General features: G+C 44.3%; 1 protein-coding gene across 4 annotated transcripts in view; it reads right to left on the bottom strand.

Annotated features, from left to right (window-relative positions):
• Positions 1-18,463, bottom strand: part of MAEL (maelstrom spermatogenic transposon silencer) — a 699,006-nt gene that overhangs the window by 326,543 nt on the left and 354,000 nt on the right. For all 4 annotated transcript variants that reach the window (XM_044073092.1, XM_044073091.1, XM_044073094.1 and 1 more), the window contains one exon: positions 12,984-13,025. In XM_044073092.1, coding sequence (XP_043929027.1) covers positions 12,984-13,025 — 42 coding nt within the window. The remainder of the gene's footprint in view (positions 1-12,983; positions 13,026-18,463) is intronic.

The raw sequence follows: 18,463 nt of genomic DNA, 5'->3' as shown, positions 1-18,463 counted from the left end.
TGGGCATGAAGGGCCTGCAACGCTAGAACAGCCCTCACTGACAGGACATTGATATGTAAACTGGTTTCAGAAGGGGACTACATGTCTTGGACTGTCCTTCCCAAGCAATACCCCCCCCCACCCTAGCTGGAAGGCATCCGTGGTCACTGTGGTTCTAGGATACGGCAGAAGAAAGGGATGTCCCGCAACAAGGTCCAGGAAGACAATCCACCAGCGAAGGGAGTCTCTGCAAGCCTGGGATATATGGACTAGATGGGACAGTGGCAGGTCGGGTAGAAACCACTGAACTGCTAGCGTCCACTGGAGAACTCTCATATAAAGTCGTGCAAGGGGTAGAAAATTGATTGCGACTGCCATGGAACTCACAGCCCGCAGAACTGTCTCCACTGAGGGAAGACGGGCCTGAAGAATGCAAGAAACATGAAGTCTTAGATAGTGTACCCTTTCTGGGGTGAGAAACCTTCATTTGGATGGTTCTGAGCTCCAATAAAGTCTCAAGTCTGGAATTGAGTCCGTGACAATTTGTTGAGGTTGATAGTAATGCCCAGACTGTTCACTAGTACGAGGAAATAGTCCCTGGCCTGGCAAAGCAGACGCTTGGTGGGGGGGAGGGGGGGGCAGCAAGGAGTCAATCATCCAGGTAATGAAAGACCTGAATTTCCGGAAGCCTCAGGTGAGCCGCTACAACTGCCAACACTTGTAACACCCTGGGGGCTGTGTGCGAGACCAAAGTATGCGTCCTGGAGGTCAAACTGGCACATCCAATCCTCTGCCTGCAAGACAGGGCAGATGGTCTGAAGAATGACTATCTGGAATTCCTCCTTGGCTACTGACAGGTTCAAGGTGGAAAGATCAAGAATGGGTCATGGGTCTCCAGTCTTCTTTGGCACTAAAAAGAACCTGGAATAAAATGTCCAATCTAGATTGGTCTGGGGGCCGGGTAGGATGACTCGCTTTCTTAGCAGCATGTCTATTTCCAGTGCTGCTACCTCCCTTTGCGCAGGTGGAACATCCGGGAGGTGTTTTGGTGGTAGAGATGGATCTACGAACGGGATGGAATAACCTGTGGATATGATTAGCTACACCCAATGGTCTGTTACGGACTCGCATTCAGTTGGGTGTAGTGAGAGACTACCCCCGACTGCCTCCAGAGACTAGCAGTTGGGCAGCCTCTCAGGGCTGCTGCGTGGGCCTGTCCGAGAACTTGAGACCCAAAATTTCTCAGATCCTCTGCCGATGGGCCGGCATCTATCATAACAGCCTTTGGGCGAAGGGGAGTCCTGTGTGTCCAGGGAGAACTGAGATTTCCAGAACCACATCTTTTGTCCCTCGCTGATTCCTAGAGAAGGATCTTTGAGGGGCAGAGAAGCGGTTCCAGATAGCATCTTCCCATTCTTTTCACACTGGACCAATGTCTCGCGCAGAGACTTCCCAAACAGGGAAGAACCATCATGGGGGCAATTGCAAACCAAGCCTTGAAGGGTTCCGAGAATTGACCAAGCCGGAGCCATGCATGGCGCCTCATGGCAAAGCCGGACCCGGCCACCCTGTCAGCTCCCTCCATACCATGGGAAAGGAGGTGCATGGATGTGTTCGTTACTGCTTTTAGAGTGGCCATCCGCACAGAGAAAGTCTTCTTGCCCTCCGCCGACATGGACTCCAGGGGCGACTCAGCGAACCAGGTCACGCTGTAGTCGGATATGTGCCATGTAATTCAGCAGCCTTATTGAAAAGGTTGCTGAAGCATTCACCTGCTCCCCCAAATGGTCCATAGCCCTCAACTCCCGGTCAGAAGGATGGACTGTAGAGCTCTCCTGCGCAAGCTCTCTCTCTGTGGTGGCTGCCACCACCACAGAGTCTACTGGAGACCCCTTACTTCAGCTAGTCCTATCTAGTGAGGTACTAAGTATGTTGTCTGGATGCTTGGAATAGGCTCAATGGTGTCCAGTTCCTTCCATGCCAGAGATGTTACAAAGGTCTACAAGTGGGTCCCATGGGAAGGGACACCCAGGAGGTAGACGGGCCCATGCCGAATGCCTGTAGGAACATTGACTCATCTAGAGCTGGCTTTTGGGTGGACCCCCCCACACACCTTGTCGAAGGAGTTCCATGATGTCTCCAATGAAGACATCCTCAGGGGGGTGACGTGGGGGACCTTCCCCTTCCTCCAAGTGTCATCCATGAGCGACTCTGGAGATGAGTCCAAGTGCCTCCTTTTGCAAGTCTGTTTGTGAGAAGCCTCCTCAGTGGGAGACTCTGGGGGGGACTTGCAAACTTCTTGTTGCTCTCGAATAGGAGCTCCCCGAGGCAAAACAAGCACAGGCTGTCCCTGAGAGGACAGGAGGATCAAGGACGTATCCAGAGCAGAGGGTGGAGTCCAAGGAAGAGACAGTCAGGGATCTCGACAAGACAACCGTCTCCACCATGTCAAATGCCTAAGGGGGGGGCACGAATATCCTGAAAAATGAGCAAAGGAGCTGCCCCCCTCGGATCAGATGGGGAAGTCTGAACACAGATGCCGAGAGGGAGACTGCGTTCCAACAAACTGAGCATACCCCTTCGGATTAGACGCAGAGACTACGGTTCCGAGAGCTCGGCTCAGACAAACTCAAGGCAATGGCCAGCATCGAGGTACAAGGTATAGTCAGCGCAGGCCCCCTGGCCCAGAGAGTCCTCAGATCCAAAGACTCCAAAACAGACGGTCAGATCAGAGAAGGAGTTATAGCGAAGAAAGGCTGGCTGTGGCAAGACTCCCATCTGGACCTGGGTGCAGATGAACTTCTGCATCATCCTGTCCATCTCTGCCTTAAGGCTATGGGTCAGCCAAGATGAAGCTACCAACACCAGCCAGGAATGCCAATGAGGGGAAGCTCTAGAACGTGGCTTAGATACCTCCGGCTCAGGGAGAACCTGGGCGATCGGAGCAGAGGAGTACTAGGCCTAGGAGGATTCTTGGATTTTGCTGGAGGCCCCATCAGAGCAGAGTGGTCCAGAGACAGTTTCCTAGGTTTATCCTTCCTGTACTCATCACCTTCCCCAGACCTCATGGAGGGAGTTTTGAAGTCCTAGAGGCCTGGGTGGAAGCAGCAGTAGAGGATGCTGCCGAAGCAGTGGTTATGGGGACAGCCATCCCCAATGTGGGAAGCAAACCCTTCATGACCAGCTAAGCCCTCCTGTCCTTAAGGGCCCATGGGTTGAAGCCCACGCAAATGGGACAGGAGGTAAGTAAATAAGCCGTACCCAAAGACTACACACAGTGTGGCCATCGGCTGGGGATAGCTTATGACCACACTGTGCATTTCCTAAATACTGGCTTGGGTGTCTCAGCCATCTTAGGACACAAGCATCCACGGACACACTCGCTCGAAGAGAGGGAGCAGGAAGGCCCAAAGGGAAAACTACAATAACTTTTTTTTGTAACAGACGGACAATGCGGGTAGGGAAGGTTTAAAAAAAAGAGAAGATAGGGAAGAAACCTACACTCACACCTGAATGAAAACAGCAAACTTACCCCAGAAAAAGCCTGAAGCTCTCCGACCACAATGTGTAGCTTTTCAGCGACAAACTAGATCTGTGGGAAGGAAGGAGAAAGGGGAGCATTATGGGTAAGGGGAGGAGCTTGGAGCTCAGATCAGATGCAAGTGATGCTGCAGTCTGATCCGATTCGGATCCATATACCCCCAGGCTGAAGATCAAATGAAGTCAACTACTTCAGATTAAAACTGTATATGTGTACTGGTCATGGTATTAAAAAGGCACCTCTGGAAAGGATGACAGTGGGATCCAACCACTACTTTGAGTGTCAATCTCTGGATATTTAAAATGGAAATGAAAAAAAGATTGTGGTGTGGAAGCAATCTACCCAAAACAGTCCACTGAACTTGTGAAACCTGGCAAAAGGAATTATTAAAAAAAAACTGCCATAAGGTGCAAGGCTCAGAAGTCAGTCTCAGATGAAAAATGAAGAAATTGCTGAAGTGTACCCTGCCCATGGAAAAAGCAGGCTCACAAATGTGCATCCAATGAAAGCAAGATCAATTTTCATTTACTCCAACATTACATAAATTGGTCAATACCAGACTTCCAATAAATTTCACTCAACACTATTCTGCATGTGCTGTTACTGCAAGTTTATTTCTATGAATTTGCTTCATCTAAAAAGATTACACTTGGTTCTTTCACCTTCTTTACAATATGCAGTACTTCAATTACAACTACTTTAGTTTTGATTTTCACTTTCTACCTTTTTTTCAGCCAAGAGCATCAAACTCATTCTATATCACAGGCCAAAAGAATAATTTCCTTGGCTACCATTTGCTACCACTAACATTTTTTGACAAAGCATTCAACAGGGAATTTTAAAATAATTTGTTATATCCCCAACAGCATGCTTTCAATTACCTCTTTCTATCATACCTGCAGAATTTACCGCCTACCCGAAAAAAATTTAGACATTTGCTTTGGATATAAAAATTCTTATAAAAACACTTCCAAGCAAAAATCCTAAACCTTCTGGACTTATTTGCATACATAGGAGCTGTACAGATTTCTCCTGTGCCTCCCATTATTCCAGTACGTAATGCTTTTCCATTCTTTTCTCAACCTTTTCTACCCTACTCCGATTCTTTCACTAAGCTGCATTTTATATACCCTATTAATTACCCCTTTTTCACAGCAACATCTGTTCTAGACTCAACTGAACTCTACCAGATCTGGTCTTTCAAACAACTCTGTTCCTTTCTCTGTTTACACAATTACGTATTTGTTAGGGAAAGCAGTCTCTAACCTGCAGTCCAAAACTTCTGCTTAGTTTCATCCCACACTACTATGAGCTTCAACTGCATTGCTGTGAAACATTCCTTTAAATTAGGGAATCCTACACCACCCTGTGCGCCAAGATAAGAATCAAAGTATCCCACTTACTCTTGCCCTCTTCCCCTCCCAAATAAATTCCTTTAACTCTTTATGGCCCACAACTCTTCCGTTTGATAAAAATATGCCTGACCTGTAAATAAAACTAAAGGGACTAGAAAGGTTTCCACTGACTGCATCTTACTATCCATAATTAGATTTCAGCTTCTCATTTTCTGTATTATATATTTCAGTCGCCTAGCACCTAAGGATGTGGCATAATAAAATCCTTTTTAATCAATGCACCCAACTACGTCATCTTATGTACCCAGAAATATGGATTTTGTTGAAAAAAATCATATATGGGTGCACAAGTTTACTGCTCCACCCTTTGTTTTATCGTCATTAATTTTATATCCTGAAAAGACTTGAAACTGTCTCAGATTATCTTTGCAAGTACAAAATACTTGCACATAATGTTAACTTTTAATTACCATATCAGTTATATCCTTGAAATTATAAATACCTTATTTTGTTTGCTAACCAATCTTCAATATAAAGCAAGCAGAGGAACAATCTCTAACCCTTCACATATCTAAATAAATATATTCTATAAGGAAACCGAAACGCTGTCATTGCCCTACTCAAATTGCTACTGCGCTACTGAATGATTTCTACGCATCAAGACCCACCAATAGCAGTGTTTTCTTACACACCACTTCCCACTGGAGTATTATTCTATTAATGAACAAAAAAAAAAAAGTTATGTGCTCACCATAACGCCGTTTGGGGGGGGGGGGGTTAAGGCAAATTTGGTGGTGCCACTTAGCTTCTTGTCCAGCCCTCATTGCCCCAGGACAACGAAATAATCAGCCTCATCTCTACTAAACATAAGACCTTCTTTGCATTAGACCTTACTGAAAACTTAAAAGCAACATTATCCAAAACGTAACTACATGGAACATGATGGGAAAAAAAGTACACTTTGTATTTCTCCAGACCCCACCCCCCCCACCCCCCGCAGACTACCCTACCTGCTTGTTTGTTTAATAATCAAGCTCAAGAACACCAAATTAACATCTTGCAGCAGGCAGATCCAGAATTAGATGGAACCATCTTTTCAAAATGCACAAACCCCTTTTCACCACAATACATGCCCAGTCATTTTAAGTGTTAGCAAATTATGAGTAACAGTTGCTTCCTACTGTCCCCCCAACGCTTCATGTTATGACAGGAAGGCAGTATGAATAACTGCAACATTTCCTGAATCTTAGTGATAGATATTTTAGTCCAAATGCTGAAAATTAAAGCGTTAAACTAGAACTACTGCCCAGATTCCAAATCTCTCAACAGACTTCAATCCCTTAGCTTCCTCCATGACCTTCGCTTTCTCTTGTAACCCCCTGGAAGGAACCAACCTTAGTATATCCCATCAGGAAAATCCCTCTGGACAGGATGACCTCTAAGCACCGGAGGCTATACATCCCCCTGAAACCAGGAGAGAAGCAAGAAGTCAAGATCACAAGGCAGCCAAGCTGGGTATCTCATTCTAAATTCCTTCCTTGTATGCCATCGCCAATGTCAGGCTGTGTGGGCAACAGAGCAGTTGCGAGCACATGCTCTACTCTGGGAACTACAGAGCAGATGAGCCTGAATTGCCCTCCCAACTCCACCATCTTAGCCAAGCATCATCTCTGTGCACCTGACAGGACTCCCCTAAAGACAAATCAATCACTTCCCCAATACGCACTACCATTGAATGTCCAAAAGTACAGTTTTGTACCTACCATAAATGTAGATGTTCGAGGATTCCCTTGCTGCAGTCCTGACTATTGGGTATAGTCCGCGTCCCAGTCGGCCCGAATACCAGAGTATAAGGCTGACGTCGGTCATGGCGCCTTAGACTGACGTCAGTACGTCAGGGTACTAATGCGCATGACCGGCGTCATTTCCTCAGTCTTTTCTTGCCCCAGATGTCAGAAGACCCAAAAGACAAGTCCCAAAACAACCTGCACCAATAAACATGTACAATATATACAGTAATATATATACAAAAATATAAGCATGTAAACTCACCTACACAACCACCCTGAAACACAGAGGGAAGGAGGGAGGTAAATTGGACTGCAGCAAGGGAATCCTCGAACATCTACATTTATGGTAGGTACAAAACTGTACTATGTTCTTCGTCTTCCCTTGCTGCAGTCCTGACTATTGGGTAGAATCCCAAAGCAGAGGTAAGGGAGGCTGGCAAATTATAAAGTAGCAGGAGCTGACAACATGCCTTGTAAAACAGCTGTGGCAAAACCAGCTCTAGTCTTAGAGTATATAGGCAGGTGATAATGCCTAGAGAAAGTATGCACTGAACTCCAAGTAGCTGCTTCCAGAATATCCTTAGTTGCCACCCCTTAGAAATGCTGTTGAAGTGGCAGTAGCCCTAGTGGAATGAGGCCTAATCCCAGCTGGAACCTCTTTGCCATGATGGGAATAACAAAATGCAATGCAAAAGCCAATCCACCTAGAAATAGTTTGTTTTGACACAGGCTTGCCCTGTGAACTCAAAGCAAAAGAAACAAGTAACTGCTGAGACTACCTAAAATCTTTAGTCCTGCTCAAATAATAACGCAATTGCCTGTGTACATCTAAAGTGTGCAAAATCTTTTCCCCTTTATTTTGAGGATCTGCAAAAAACGTAGGCAAATGAATAGTTTGGTTTAAAGCCACACTAGAAACCACCTTCGGCATAAAGGAAGGATTAGTACGTAATGAAACCCTGTCCTTATGGAAAACCAAAAAGGGCTCTACTGCCATAAGGGCCTGCAACTCAGACACCCTTCTTGCAGAAGTAATAGCCAACAGAAAAGCAGTCTTCCATGACAAATATTTCAATTCAGCAGTAGCTGCAGGCTCAAAAGGTTGTAGAGTAAGTTTTTCCAACACAAAATTGAGATCCCAAGCAGGAGTAGGAGCTCTACGGGGGTCTTATATTCTTTGCCCCTCTAAGAAACTGCTTGAACAAAGGATGCGAAAACAAAGGTGGGTCACAATCATAGTGAGCTGAAATTGCTGCAGCATGAATCTTTATGGAAGAGAAGGACAAACCTTTGTCCAATAATTCAGTAAGATATTGAAGAGCCACACTCAAATTAGGCTCTGAAATCTCCAAATTCTTTGCTGTACTCCAAAATAAAAATCTCTTCCATTTTTCTGCGTACACTCTCCTAGTACTAGGCCTTCTAGCTTCCATAATCATATTTAAAACTTGTTGAGGAAGCTGAGACCTACCGTGCTTCAACACAGAATATGCCAAGCTGTGAGATGAAGAGATTGAAGCTTGACATTGAGCAGATGACCGTCCTTCTGAGATAACAGATGAGGAATCAGAGGTAAAGGCCATGGAGGCTTCTTTACAAGACTCCTTAGAAGTGGGTACCAGTGTTGCCGAGGCCAATCTGGAGCTATCAAAATCATCCTTGGCCTGTCTTGTCTGACCTTTAGTAATACCTTTGGAAGAAGAGGTAGAGGTGGAAAGGCATAGACATGAAGGTTTTTCCAACTGAAAGACAGAGCATCCACTTTCCAAGCTGTGTGATGAAACCCCTTTGTGCAATACTTTGGCAGCTGGTGGTTTAGTGGAGAAGCGAACAGATCTATGTCTGGAGTTCCCCATGACACTGTCAATTTCTGAAATACATGAAGATCCAGTTTCCACTCGTGGGGATCCATGATTTGTCTGCTTAATACATCTGCTAGGGAGTTCTGTGCTCCTGGCAGAAACCTTGCCTGAAGAGTCAGTTGCAGGCTTAACGCAGTCTCCCATAAAATCATTGCTTGCCTGCATAGAGGATAAGAATGTGTTCCCCCTTGCTTGTTGATGTACCACATGACAGTTGTGTTGTCTGTCAGAATCAACACCTGCCCTGGAAGAAGTAACTCCTTGAACGCCATCAATGCAAACTGGACTGCTAACATCTCCTTCATGTTGATATGTAGATGCTGTAGTCTGGCAGGCCACTTGTCTTGTATCCACTTTCCATTTAGATGAGCTCCCCAAGCAGTGTCCGAGGCATCTGTCGTTAAAATCTGACTCGCCTCTGGCCGGGTCACAGAGAGTCCCTTGTGTAGGTGACATTCCTGAGCTCACCACAAGAATTCCTTTTGAAGGCAAGGTATTATTTGAATGACAGTGTCCAAATCTTGGCAGTGCTGTGTCCATACATTTTTGAGATACCATTGCAGCTTCCTCATATGCAGTTTGGCATTGGGAAGCACCAGAATACAAGATGCCATGAACCCTAATGCTTGAAGGACTGTCCTTGCAGTCAGCACGGACTGATGAGATAGTTGATGGAAGTAAAGTGACAGACTCTTTTGTTTGTCCGGGGTTAAAAAGGCCATCTGAGCTGCTGTATTCAGTCTCACACCCAGAAAGCACATGTCTTGAGAGGGTACTAGACTGGACTTTATTTCGTTCACAGAATACCCTAGGCATCTTAGCACTGCTATGACATATTCCAGATGCTGTAGAAGGTGTTCCTTTTCTTGAGCCAGAATCAGGCAGTCGTCCAAGTAAGGATAGATTTGAATGCCTTGAAGCCTGAAGTACGCTATCACTGGAGCCAGAACCTTTGTGAATACTCTGGGCGCAGTAGATAAGCCAAAGGGCAATGCAGAGAACTGATAATGAAAATCTCCAGTTCGAAACCGCAGATACTTTCTGCAACTTAGCCTTATAGGCACATGAAGGTAAGCTTCCTTGAGATCCAAAGTTACCATCCAGTGATCCTTGCCCAGCAGAGGTAACAGTTGCTGTAACGTCAACATCTTGAACTTGGGAATGTCCAGATAAGTGTTGAGGATAGATAAATCCAGAATTGGTCTCCACGTGTTCCCCTTCTTTGGTACTAGGAACAGGCGAGAATAAAATCCGAAGCCCCTTTCTGATACAGGGACTGGCTGAATGGCCCCTATCTGGAGTAACTGAGAAACTTGCTTGTGAGCCTCTTTTCTTTGTGGAGGAGGAACATCTGGCATGCCTTTGAAAGGGGCATTGTGTGGAAATAAAATCTGTAACCGTGATGAATAATATCCAGCACCCATCTGTCTTGAGTGATTAAATCCCAATTTTCTTTGAAAAGAGACAATCTTCCTCCCAAAGGAGCTGCCAGGCGAGTCCACTGGCAGCTGAAAAGGCAGGTCATTGGTTCTGCTTACGAAAGGACTGACCCCTGCCCTCACCAGAAGTCTGAGCAGGTGAACTGTCTGATCTAGGCCTAAACGAACCTTGAGCCCTGCCCCTACCACGTCTAGACCTACCCCTAGACTGGGAACCATAAGCAGGATATGTCCACCCCTTAGCAGGCCAATTTCTACTAAACTTGGAGGCTGCACCTGCAAAATCTTTAACAGTCTGCATAGACTTAGCTTTGTCCTCCATTTTCTTTAAAACTGCTTCCACAGGCGGTCCAAACAACACATCAGACTGTAAAGGAGCATCCAAAATCCTAGTCTTAACATGCTCAGCTAAATTCTGATCCTTCAACCAGGCATGTCTGCGAAGAACAGAACTAGTAGCAGTCACCCTCGAGGAGGCCTGAACAGCATCAAAACCACACTGCAAAGAATGCTTACCCACTTGTTCAGACACATGAACCAAATCCAGCAATTCTTTACACTCAATACCTTCCGCCAAAGCATCCACCTTAGATTTCAATTGTGAAAGGAGATAATTTTGATATTTCAGCATATGAAACTGACAATTCAACGCCCTCATGGCTAGAGTGGAAGAAGTATATACTTTCTTACCCCACCTATCCAAAGCCCTTGCCTCTTTATCAGAGGGTACAGGATTTTTAACCACAGAAGCTTTAACACCTTTAGGCCCCTGAGAAACAGTTTCTGGGTCCGCCCTGGGACTCTTAAACAAATACTTATGAGCTTCGGGCACCCTATAATACCTATCAGGCTTAACAGGAGCAGGAGGCAAGGAGTCAGGGTTCAGAGAAGCCTCTGCAAAACATCCTCCACCACATTCAACACAGGAGGAATAGCTAAGGGCCTATGCTGGGGCAAAACAAGAATTCCCTAAGCCTTTTTCTGGAGTCAGAGTAATCTTGGCCTTCCCATTTAAAGTGCTCCCTCATGGAGTGAAGAGTCTCTGAAAATGAAAAATCCTCAGGAGGAGAAGCTGAAGGAGTGGAATCATCCACATCAGAATCAGAATAAGTAGGAAACTCTTGCAAGTCTTCCACAGAAGACTCTGAAGCCTGTGAACACTGTTCAAAACTATCAAACTCCTGTTCCACCCTAGGCCTCTTATCAGGTGGGGCATAGAACCTCTAATCAGAGTAATCAAATCTTCTGCCATTTTAAGCATATGTTTCTTAGGCACAGAGCCCGAAATGCTAGGAGAAGCCCCACAGAAGCTGAACTTGGCCTACCTCTAAAAGAAGCTTTGGCAACAGAAGGAGAGGCCCTAACTACCTTGGGAAGAGAGGGAAGAACAGTTACCTGAGAAGCCCCCTCAGCCTGGCCTACCTCCTGAGAGGGCACATCCTGTAACAGTAAAGTATCTGCCTGAGACTCCATAGAGACTCCTGGCAAAACCTCTGGCTCCTGAGCCTTCTAAAGGAGCGCCGTCCGGGACTGCCGGTTCCTCACCCCTAGGCTTCACTGTTTTGTCCTTGCGCTTCTTGGATGAAGCAGGCGTGGGAGCATCCGACGGCATATTATAATTGCAACGCTTCCCAAACACTAACCTAGCACAATCAAGCCTCCTCTTAATAGTGCGCTTGTTAAATCTAGCACAAGAGCGGCAACCAACAACGTCGTGCTCAGGCCCTAAACAAGGTATACACAATGTATGATAATCCCTATGCGGTATCTGCTTCCCACAAGAAATACAGTTATTCACTTTTTCTGACATCCGGTTAAATACTGAGGCAAGAAAAACCAAAATGTTCTAGCGGGTTACTTAGCCAACTCTGTTTTCGGTCTGAAACTCCGGTTTCGGAAAATCTCAGAACGCCAACCTGCACTCGCAAAATTGCTTCTGCATCGGACCATGCGGCAAAAAAGACTGAGGAAATGACGCCGGTCATGCGCATTAGTACCCTGACGTACTGACGTCAGTCTAAGGCGCCATGACCGACGTCAGCCTTATACTCTGGTATTCGGGCCGACTGGGACGCGGACTATACCCAATAGTCAGGACTGCAGCAAGGGAAGACGAAGAACATCTATTAATAGAAATAGCCACCTGGGTCAGAGTCAGAGCATCATCCCTCTACACCACCAGAGTGGCTTAAATATTTCAATATATTTAAAATAGTACTTTTCCCAGAACACCATAGAAAAATCAAAACATCACAACTTTCAGTGTAATTGACAGATGGCACACATCTCAGTAAATAGCTCCAATGCACACATTAAACACCACATAAAATACCTTAAGCATAACTCACCTTGTTTCACAGCCAACCATTTACTGGCGTTTCTGTAATGCAGTAGGCAGATTCACTTATGAAATAACGAGTATAGAAGACTAATATTGATGCATCCTCTGACCTATAAAAAGTACTTTTGATTTTTGATAATCTTTCCTGTTACGGGTGTGACCAGTACAACTCGCTGACTGCATCAATAAAGTGTCAATGGCACTGATAGGTGGCCACTTTCATCAATGACCACTCCTGGTGTAACAGGAAAACAAAACAGGATGAAAGGATGAACAGTCATGCTTCACATTCTTCTCCCTCAAATAGTACAGACAAAGCCACTATGGATTCTGCTTAGTTATACAAGGACTATATTACCTTTATAATGGTTTAATTGTTACAGACATTGAACACTGGTATTTATGATTATTCGCTTCTCAGTCTTGAAATTAAGCAAGCAGCAGTAAAACCTAGCAAACTCGAGGCCTATGCAGGCACTTTTGGTGTGCACATCCCCTCAAATGTGGGAATGTCTGAGAAAAATGCAAAACTGGGGTGGAAAAGAAGAAACCGAACCATAGGCCCACCAAATGTGGCGCAGGACATTAGTAATCAGCTGACACTACTACATCTAGTGATACAAATTAATCACAAAGCAATTCTCAAGGCAACAAGATTAAATGAGGAAATACTTACTTCCAGCCTGACAGTGATATCGAAAACCACATGGTATTTCTCCTACAAACAGAGTACTTTTGTTAATATCCATTTAGTTCTGTACATACCTCTTTTTAAATGCTGCACAGTAAAACTGTAAAGTTCAATACAACAGCAGATCAAGAAAAATACTAGCAACAGGTGGTCTACACATCAGCAGCCATTAATCCAGCCAAATTTCACCTCTAGTTAAACATACCACAAGTGAAATGTACTTATGGAATTAACACAATCTGGCTAGCACACACACCTCAATACTCTGCTCAAAGGTTACTTCAAGGAAACTAAAATGAAACCTCATAATCCAAGAAACTAGAAAACGCCACGTAACCTAAAGCAATATGGTGGATAGCTACCAGATTTCCCACTTTTTCCAATAGTTTCTTTCTAGACTGCCAAATGGTAGAACTGTACACTTACTGCCAAATGGTAGAACTGTACACGTTCTTCCTTTCATGGGTCAACAATATTTTTCAACCAGCATACCTGTACACAAAGATGCTTTTAAACTGGTTAGTGTACCGCACTTTAAATCTCAAAACTCATCAGTAGATTGTTTTGTACACTTGTCAAAGTACCTATTTTTCTTAAGAGGACAAACTGGATCTCATAAGTAAAGCTGTAAAACTAGCAGCCTCTTCAATGTTGCACCTCAAAAAGAATGCTCTAGTCTTCTTTAACAACCTGCAACTTTGAAGTACTTCCAGATCAGTTACATGTTGCTGTTGCACTGATACAAAGACCACCTACCTGCACTAATAAAAGTCTCCCCACAGCTAATCAGCTGCTACCAGCTCCTCTTCTCATTCTTTGGGGTTACTGGCTCTACCTTAGCCTCCACCAAACTCAATCTTACCCATATCACAGGCCAGTTGAGGAGAGTATGCCGATGCATTAAGATCTTGTAGCTCAGGAGTATTCTTTAAACTCCTGACCCCACATCAGCCTTGAAAATTTCACAACTGATACTGCCCACAAATGGAACAGCACATGCACTTGTCCAAACTCCTGATTAAGCTACGCAATGCTTAAACAACATAAGCTTCTATGCTGCTTACTACAGTCAGCCAGAGCTGCCTCCTTCCAAAGCACTTCCAGATCAGATGCTAGTAAATGATGCTGGTAAATAAATATGGACATCTGGGGAGAAGCAAGTGCTCTATCCATCTGAACCAAGGGGCCACTAAAACACCTAGTTTTAGTTAATGTTGAACTCTGGCTTTACTCAAACACAGATACTTTCATTTATCCTAATTAACTTCTGACTTTCACTAAAACCAGTGTTCTCTTACCACCTCCACTTTATGAGCCTGCTTACAAAATCTCTACTCCAGTATTTTAACTTGCCCTTTCTGTAACTATGATCTGGTTGGCTGACTTCAGACTGAGCTTTTCAGACTTTGGGCTTAGTTCAAAAATACCTTAGATTCTCTGACTTTCTGCTCTGCTGATCAAAAATATCTGGACACTTGGGAAAATCCGCTTTTCTAGATGTGAACATATCCTGGCAGTGCCACCATCCAATGGCCTTAGGGGCACCTGGGAGTGCTACATTAATTCTAGGTATACTGTGTGTAATTATGAGTTCAATAGGAATCAGAGAGCTAATCAGTTGCCCCTCGACTGTTAGGATTTTGGGACCATTTGCAATCGATGGTGGGGTGGCACCCTTATTTTTGGGCACAACATGTTTGCTTCCTACATCACAAGACTGCTTAAAGAATCTACAAGTAGAAAGCTTCAAATCTGACAGTAAAGGTCCATTTCACCTTTTAACAGAAAAAACACTATAGCGTTTGATACTTCCATTAACAAGTTACTTTTTTTTTTTTTTTTTTACTGGCTAGGCTCATTAAGAGTCACTGTTCAAAACAATAGAGACAATTGTAGAGCAAGATCAGGGGCTAGCACAGTGAATCTGCAAATGGGGTAAGATCGGTTTTCCCCTGTTTATGTATACCCAATTATGGTATTGTATGCAATGAATTGGAGGTCCTGGACTCTCTAAAGACGACTCAGGGTTTTGAGAGCATTTAACATTAGCAATTTCTTTGACATGTGCCTGCCTCTCTTTTCCTGAAGGTTCTAAAGACACTACTTCCCTGCAAATAGGTATCCATGAAAAATCTGACAAGTCTGTAGTTACAGACAGACTGGGTGTGCCTCTGTGTGCACGCGTGTCTCTGTGTGTGCGTGGCTGCATGTGTGTTGGGGGTGCTTGGGAATCAAACACCATGAGCTATGGTGAGTTGGTTATAATTTAGTAAGTTGGAGATTTCTAGCCAACCTAATTGTTTTTGTGAGTGACAGTGGTGGGAGTGAAAATTAGAGCTAGTTGTGAATCTAGCTATTTTATTATAGCACATGGACAATTTGTGCAGGTCTGTCTAGTTACGGTTTGTTAATACAGGGGATGCATAAAGCAATGTAGAGAGAAGGTGAGTTTTGGATAGAGTATCTTTGGGGTTTTTGGCTAGATGGAACCCTATACCACTGCAAAAACTAAGTTTATGGACTTTGGATATGGCTTGTGAGATAGGTTTGTCAAACATTAGGTTGTGGTCAAGTATTACACCAAGATGTTAGCTTGTGATACTGGGGAGATGTGTGCCTTATTGGGAGAACTGAGAGAAAAGAGCAGATGAGTCAATAGTTTTGGTAGAGTGGAAAAGCATAAGCAGAGTCTTTTTGGGGTTTAAGTATTCGTAAGTTTAACCAGTTTTCAAGATTGGAGAAGGCCTCTTGGGTTTTAGTCTGGAGTGCTTGGAGTGTGGGGGCTGAGCAGATCAGTGTAGTATCATCTGCATATTGGACTACTGTATCTTGCTGGGTGGCGGTAAGGAGGGGGTTTGTAAAGATGGTAGGGGTCCCAGTATGGATCCTTGTGGTTACCTGTTACTGGGAGAAGGGGAGAGAGGGAATTATGCCACTTAACTGCTTGCTGGCGGTTGGACAGGTAGTCTTGAAACCAGAGCAACGAGGGGTTGTTTAGGTTGAGTTCAGCTAAGACTGCAAACAGTTTGCTGTGAGATATTGTATCAAATGCTTTGGACAGATTGAAGGTGGCAGCAGACACTAGGTTTCCATATTGACAGTATTGGTGAAGGATACGAGTGTTGTGGAGGTGCTATGGAATGGGTGAAAGCAGTGCTGGTGAGGAGACTATTCATAAGTAAATATATAGTCAGCTGATAACGGATACATTTTTCAAGGATTTGCTATGGGGTGGTAGTTGGCAAGTTCAGTCGAGGGACCACCTTTGTGTAACGGTGGCATGTAGGAGGTTTTCCAAAGGGCTGGAACTGTATATGCTCGTTGACAGACGGGTTGATAAGTAGCAAGATGGGATAAGCTATAGCATTAGCAGTAATTTTGAGGTACTCTGCAGGAAGTATGTCGATTGCCAAAGTGGTGGGCTTTAGCGTAGTAAGATGCTTGTATACTGTGTTGGTAGGAACTGGTTTGACAGTAAATGGAGGGTATGAATTTAGGTCGCTGATTGGTTGCGGGAGAGTGCGAGGCTGGCTGTTGCTAGTTAGGTTAAGGATGGAAGTGTAGTAGTAGTTAAATTGGTTAGCTCTCTACAGCATCTCCTCTGACACTGGGAGGAGGGATAGTGGGTTTGCCTGGCTATAATACTTGGTTGACAGCTGCCCAGAATTTTGGGGGGTTAGTAGTTTTATTTGTAGCTCTGCATAGTGATTTTTCCTATCTTGCCTTATCTGTTTTTTTTTATTTGCTTTATTACGTAGTTCAAGGAAAATCTGCCTGTTGTAATCGGTCTTATTGTGATACCATGTACCCTAAGCTTTATCCCCAAGTTTGAGCAGTGTTCTTGTGTTTTAGAGCGCCATGGGGCTGGATTGGTTTTTACTGGAATTGTCCTTAAGGGGGCCATCTGATTTAAGATGTTTAAGAAGGTGGAATTGAAGTACTCCACTGCCTTGTCTAGTGTGAGAGTTGCTGGGAGAGCCCTGTTGCAATACCTTAGTGCATTAATGAAATGCTTAGGTATGAAATTTTTTAAACTGCAGATTTCACGCAAGGTGGTTGTTTCAGTGGTTTTGAGGTGCTGTCTTAATATGAATGTGGGTAAATGGTTACTAAGGCCAGCTGGTACTGTACCATAATATTGGGAAGTAGACTGGTTGTAAAGACCCAGTCTAGTATGGATTGTTTGTATTTTTGTCAATGCAGGTGGGTGTTTGGATAAGTTGAGTATAGGAATACAGGTTGATGTGATTAGAGGAAATACTGTGTTGATGGATTTCCAGTCAATGTTAAAGTCCACTAGGAAGAGTGCCTCCTGTGGGAGGTTTGCGGATGTCCTGTTTACTATAGACTCGAGAGTAGGTATTTCATCTGGGGATATGTAAATACCTACTAGGTTTAGTTGCTTCCTTTGCTTGATTTGAATTTTGAATAGAGTTTCTGCATTGTTAAATGTTGGGATTTATGTACAAGGTCCACCTTGAGGACAGTTTTGTATAGTATGGAGACTCCTCCACATTTTTTGATAGTTTTATCAGCCTTGATTATATTATAACCTGGGGGAAGTACCTCATTGTCCTTAATGTGGGTTTGAGCCAGGTCTCTAATGAGTGTCATGTCTGCGTTGTAAGCGGAGAGTGTGGCATGTAGTTCAATTTTGTGTAAGACACTTAATAGGAGAATTTACGGGATGAGTTAAAAGACTAAATCATTAACAGTCACTGCAAAATCTTCATAGTGCCTCACCAGATGCACCAGGTAAATAAATGCTGCCATGTGCCCAACAGCCTGAGAATGGAGGCCGGTAGTTTGTAAAAATGAAGTAGATGAATCACCTCTGCAGAAAGGAAATTCACTTTGTACTGGAAGTTTTGCTGTCAGAGACAGTATCCAAAATGCATTCTGTAAACTCCCAACACTTGAACATGCTGCAGACTGGATTTCTCATAGTTCACGGTGATGACTAAGGACAGGCACAGCTAGAGTAAAGATGAACTACTCATGGAGACTGAGGGGCCAACTGTTCAGGTACAGGAAGGCCTGGAACCCCCTGCAACTTGAGGAAAGCTGCTACCATTGCCATGCACATAGTAAACACCCAGGGGGCAGTGTTGAGATCAAAGGGCAGTGCTCAGAACTGAATGATCAGCACCCATTCAAAAGCACAGAAATCTTCTGGACCACCTCACAATCTGTGTGATGGTAGGAGTCCTTGAGACCAAGTGAGCAAATCCAGTCATCCTTCAGGAGCAGATGGACTGCACTGTGACCATCTGGAACTTTGTTTCACATAATGGTTCAGTCTACTCTGATCCAAAATTGGTCGAAGGTCCTTGTTCTTTGGAAAAAAAAAAAACAATCTGAAATAGACCATGGATCCCCTTTGGTCTGGTGGAATCATGGATGATTCGATCTGTCAACAGCTTTTGGATCTCAACTGCTGCATTTGTCTGAATTGATGGCCTCCC

The sequence above is a fragment of the Protopterus annectens genome, chromosome 5.part1 (assembly GCF_019279795.1).
Source record: "Protopterus annectens isolate FY-2018-M chromosome 5.part1, PAN1.0, whole genome shotgun sequence".
Lineage (NCBI taxonomy): Eukaryota > Metazoa > Chordata > Ceratodontiformes > Protopteridae > Protopterus > Protopterus annectens.
Note: the sequence above shows the minus strand (reverse complement) of the source record. Positions and strands in the feature narration are given on the sequence as shown.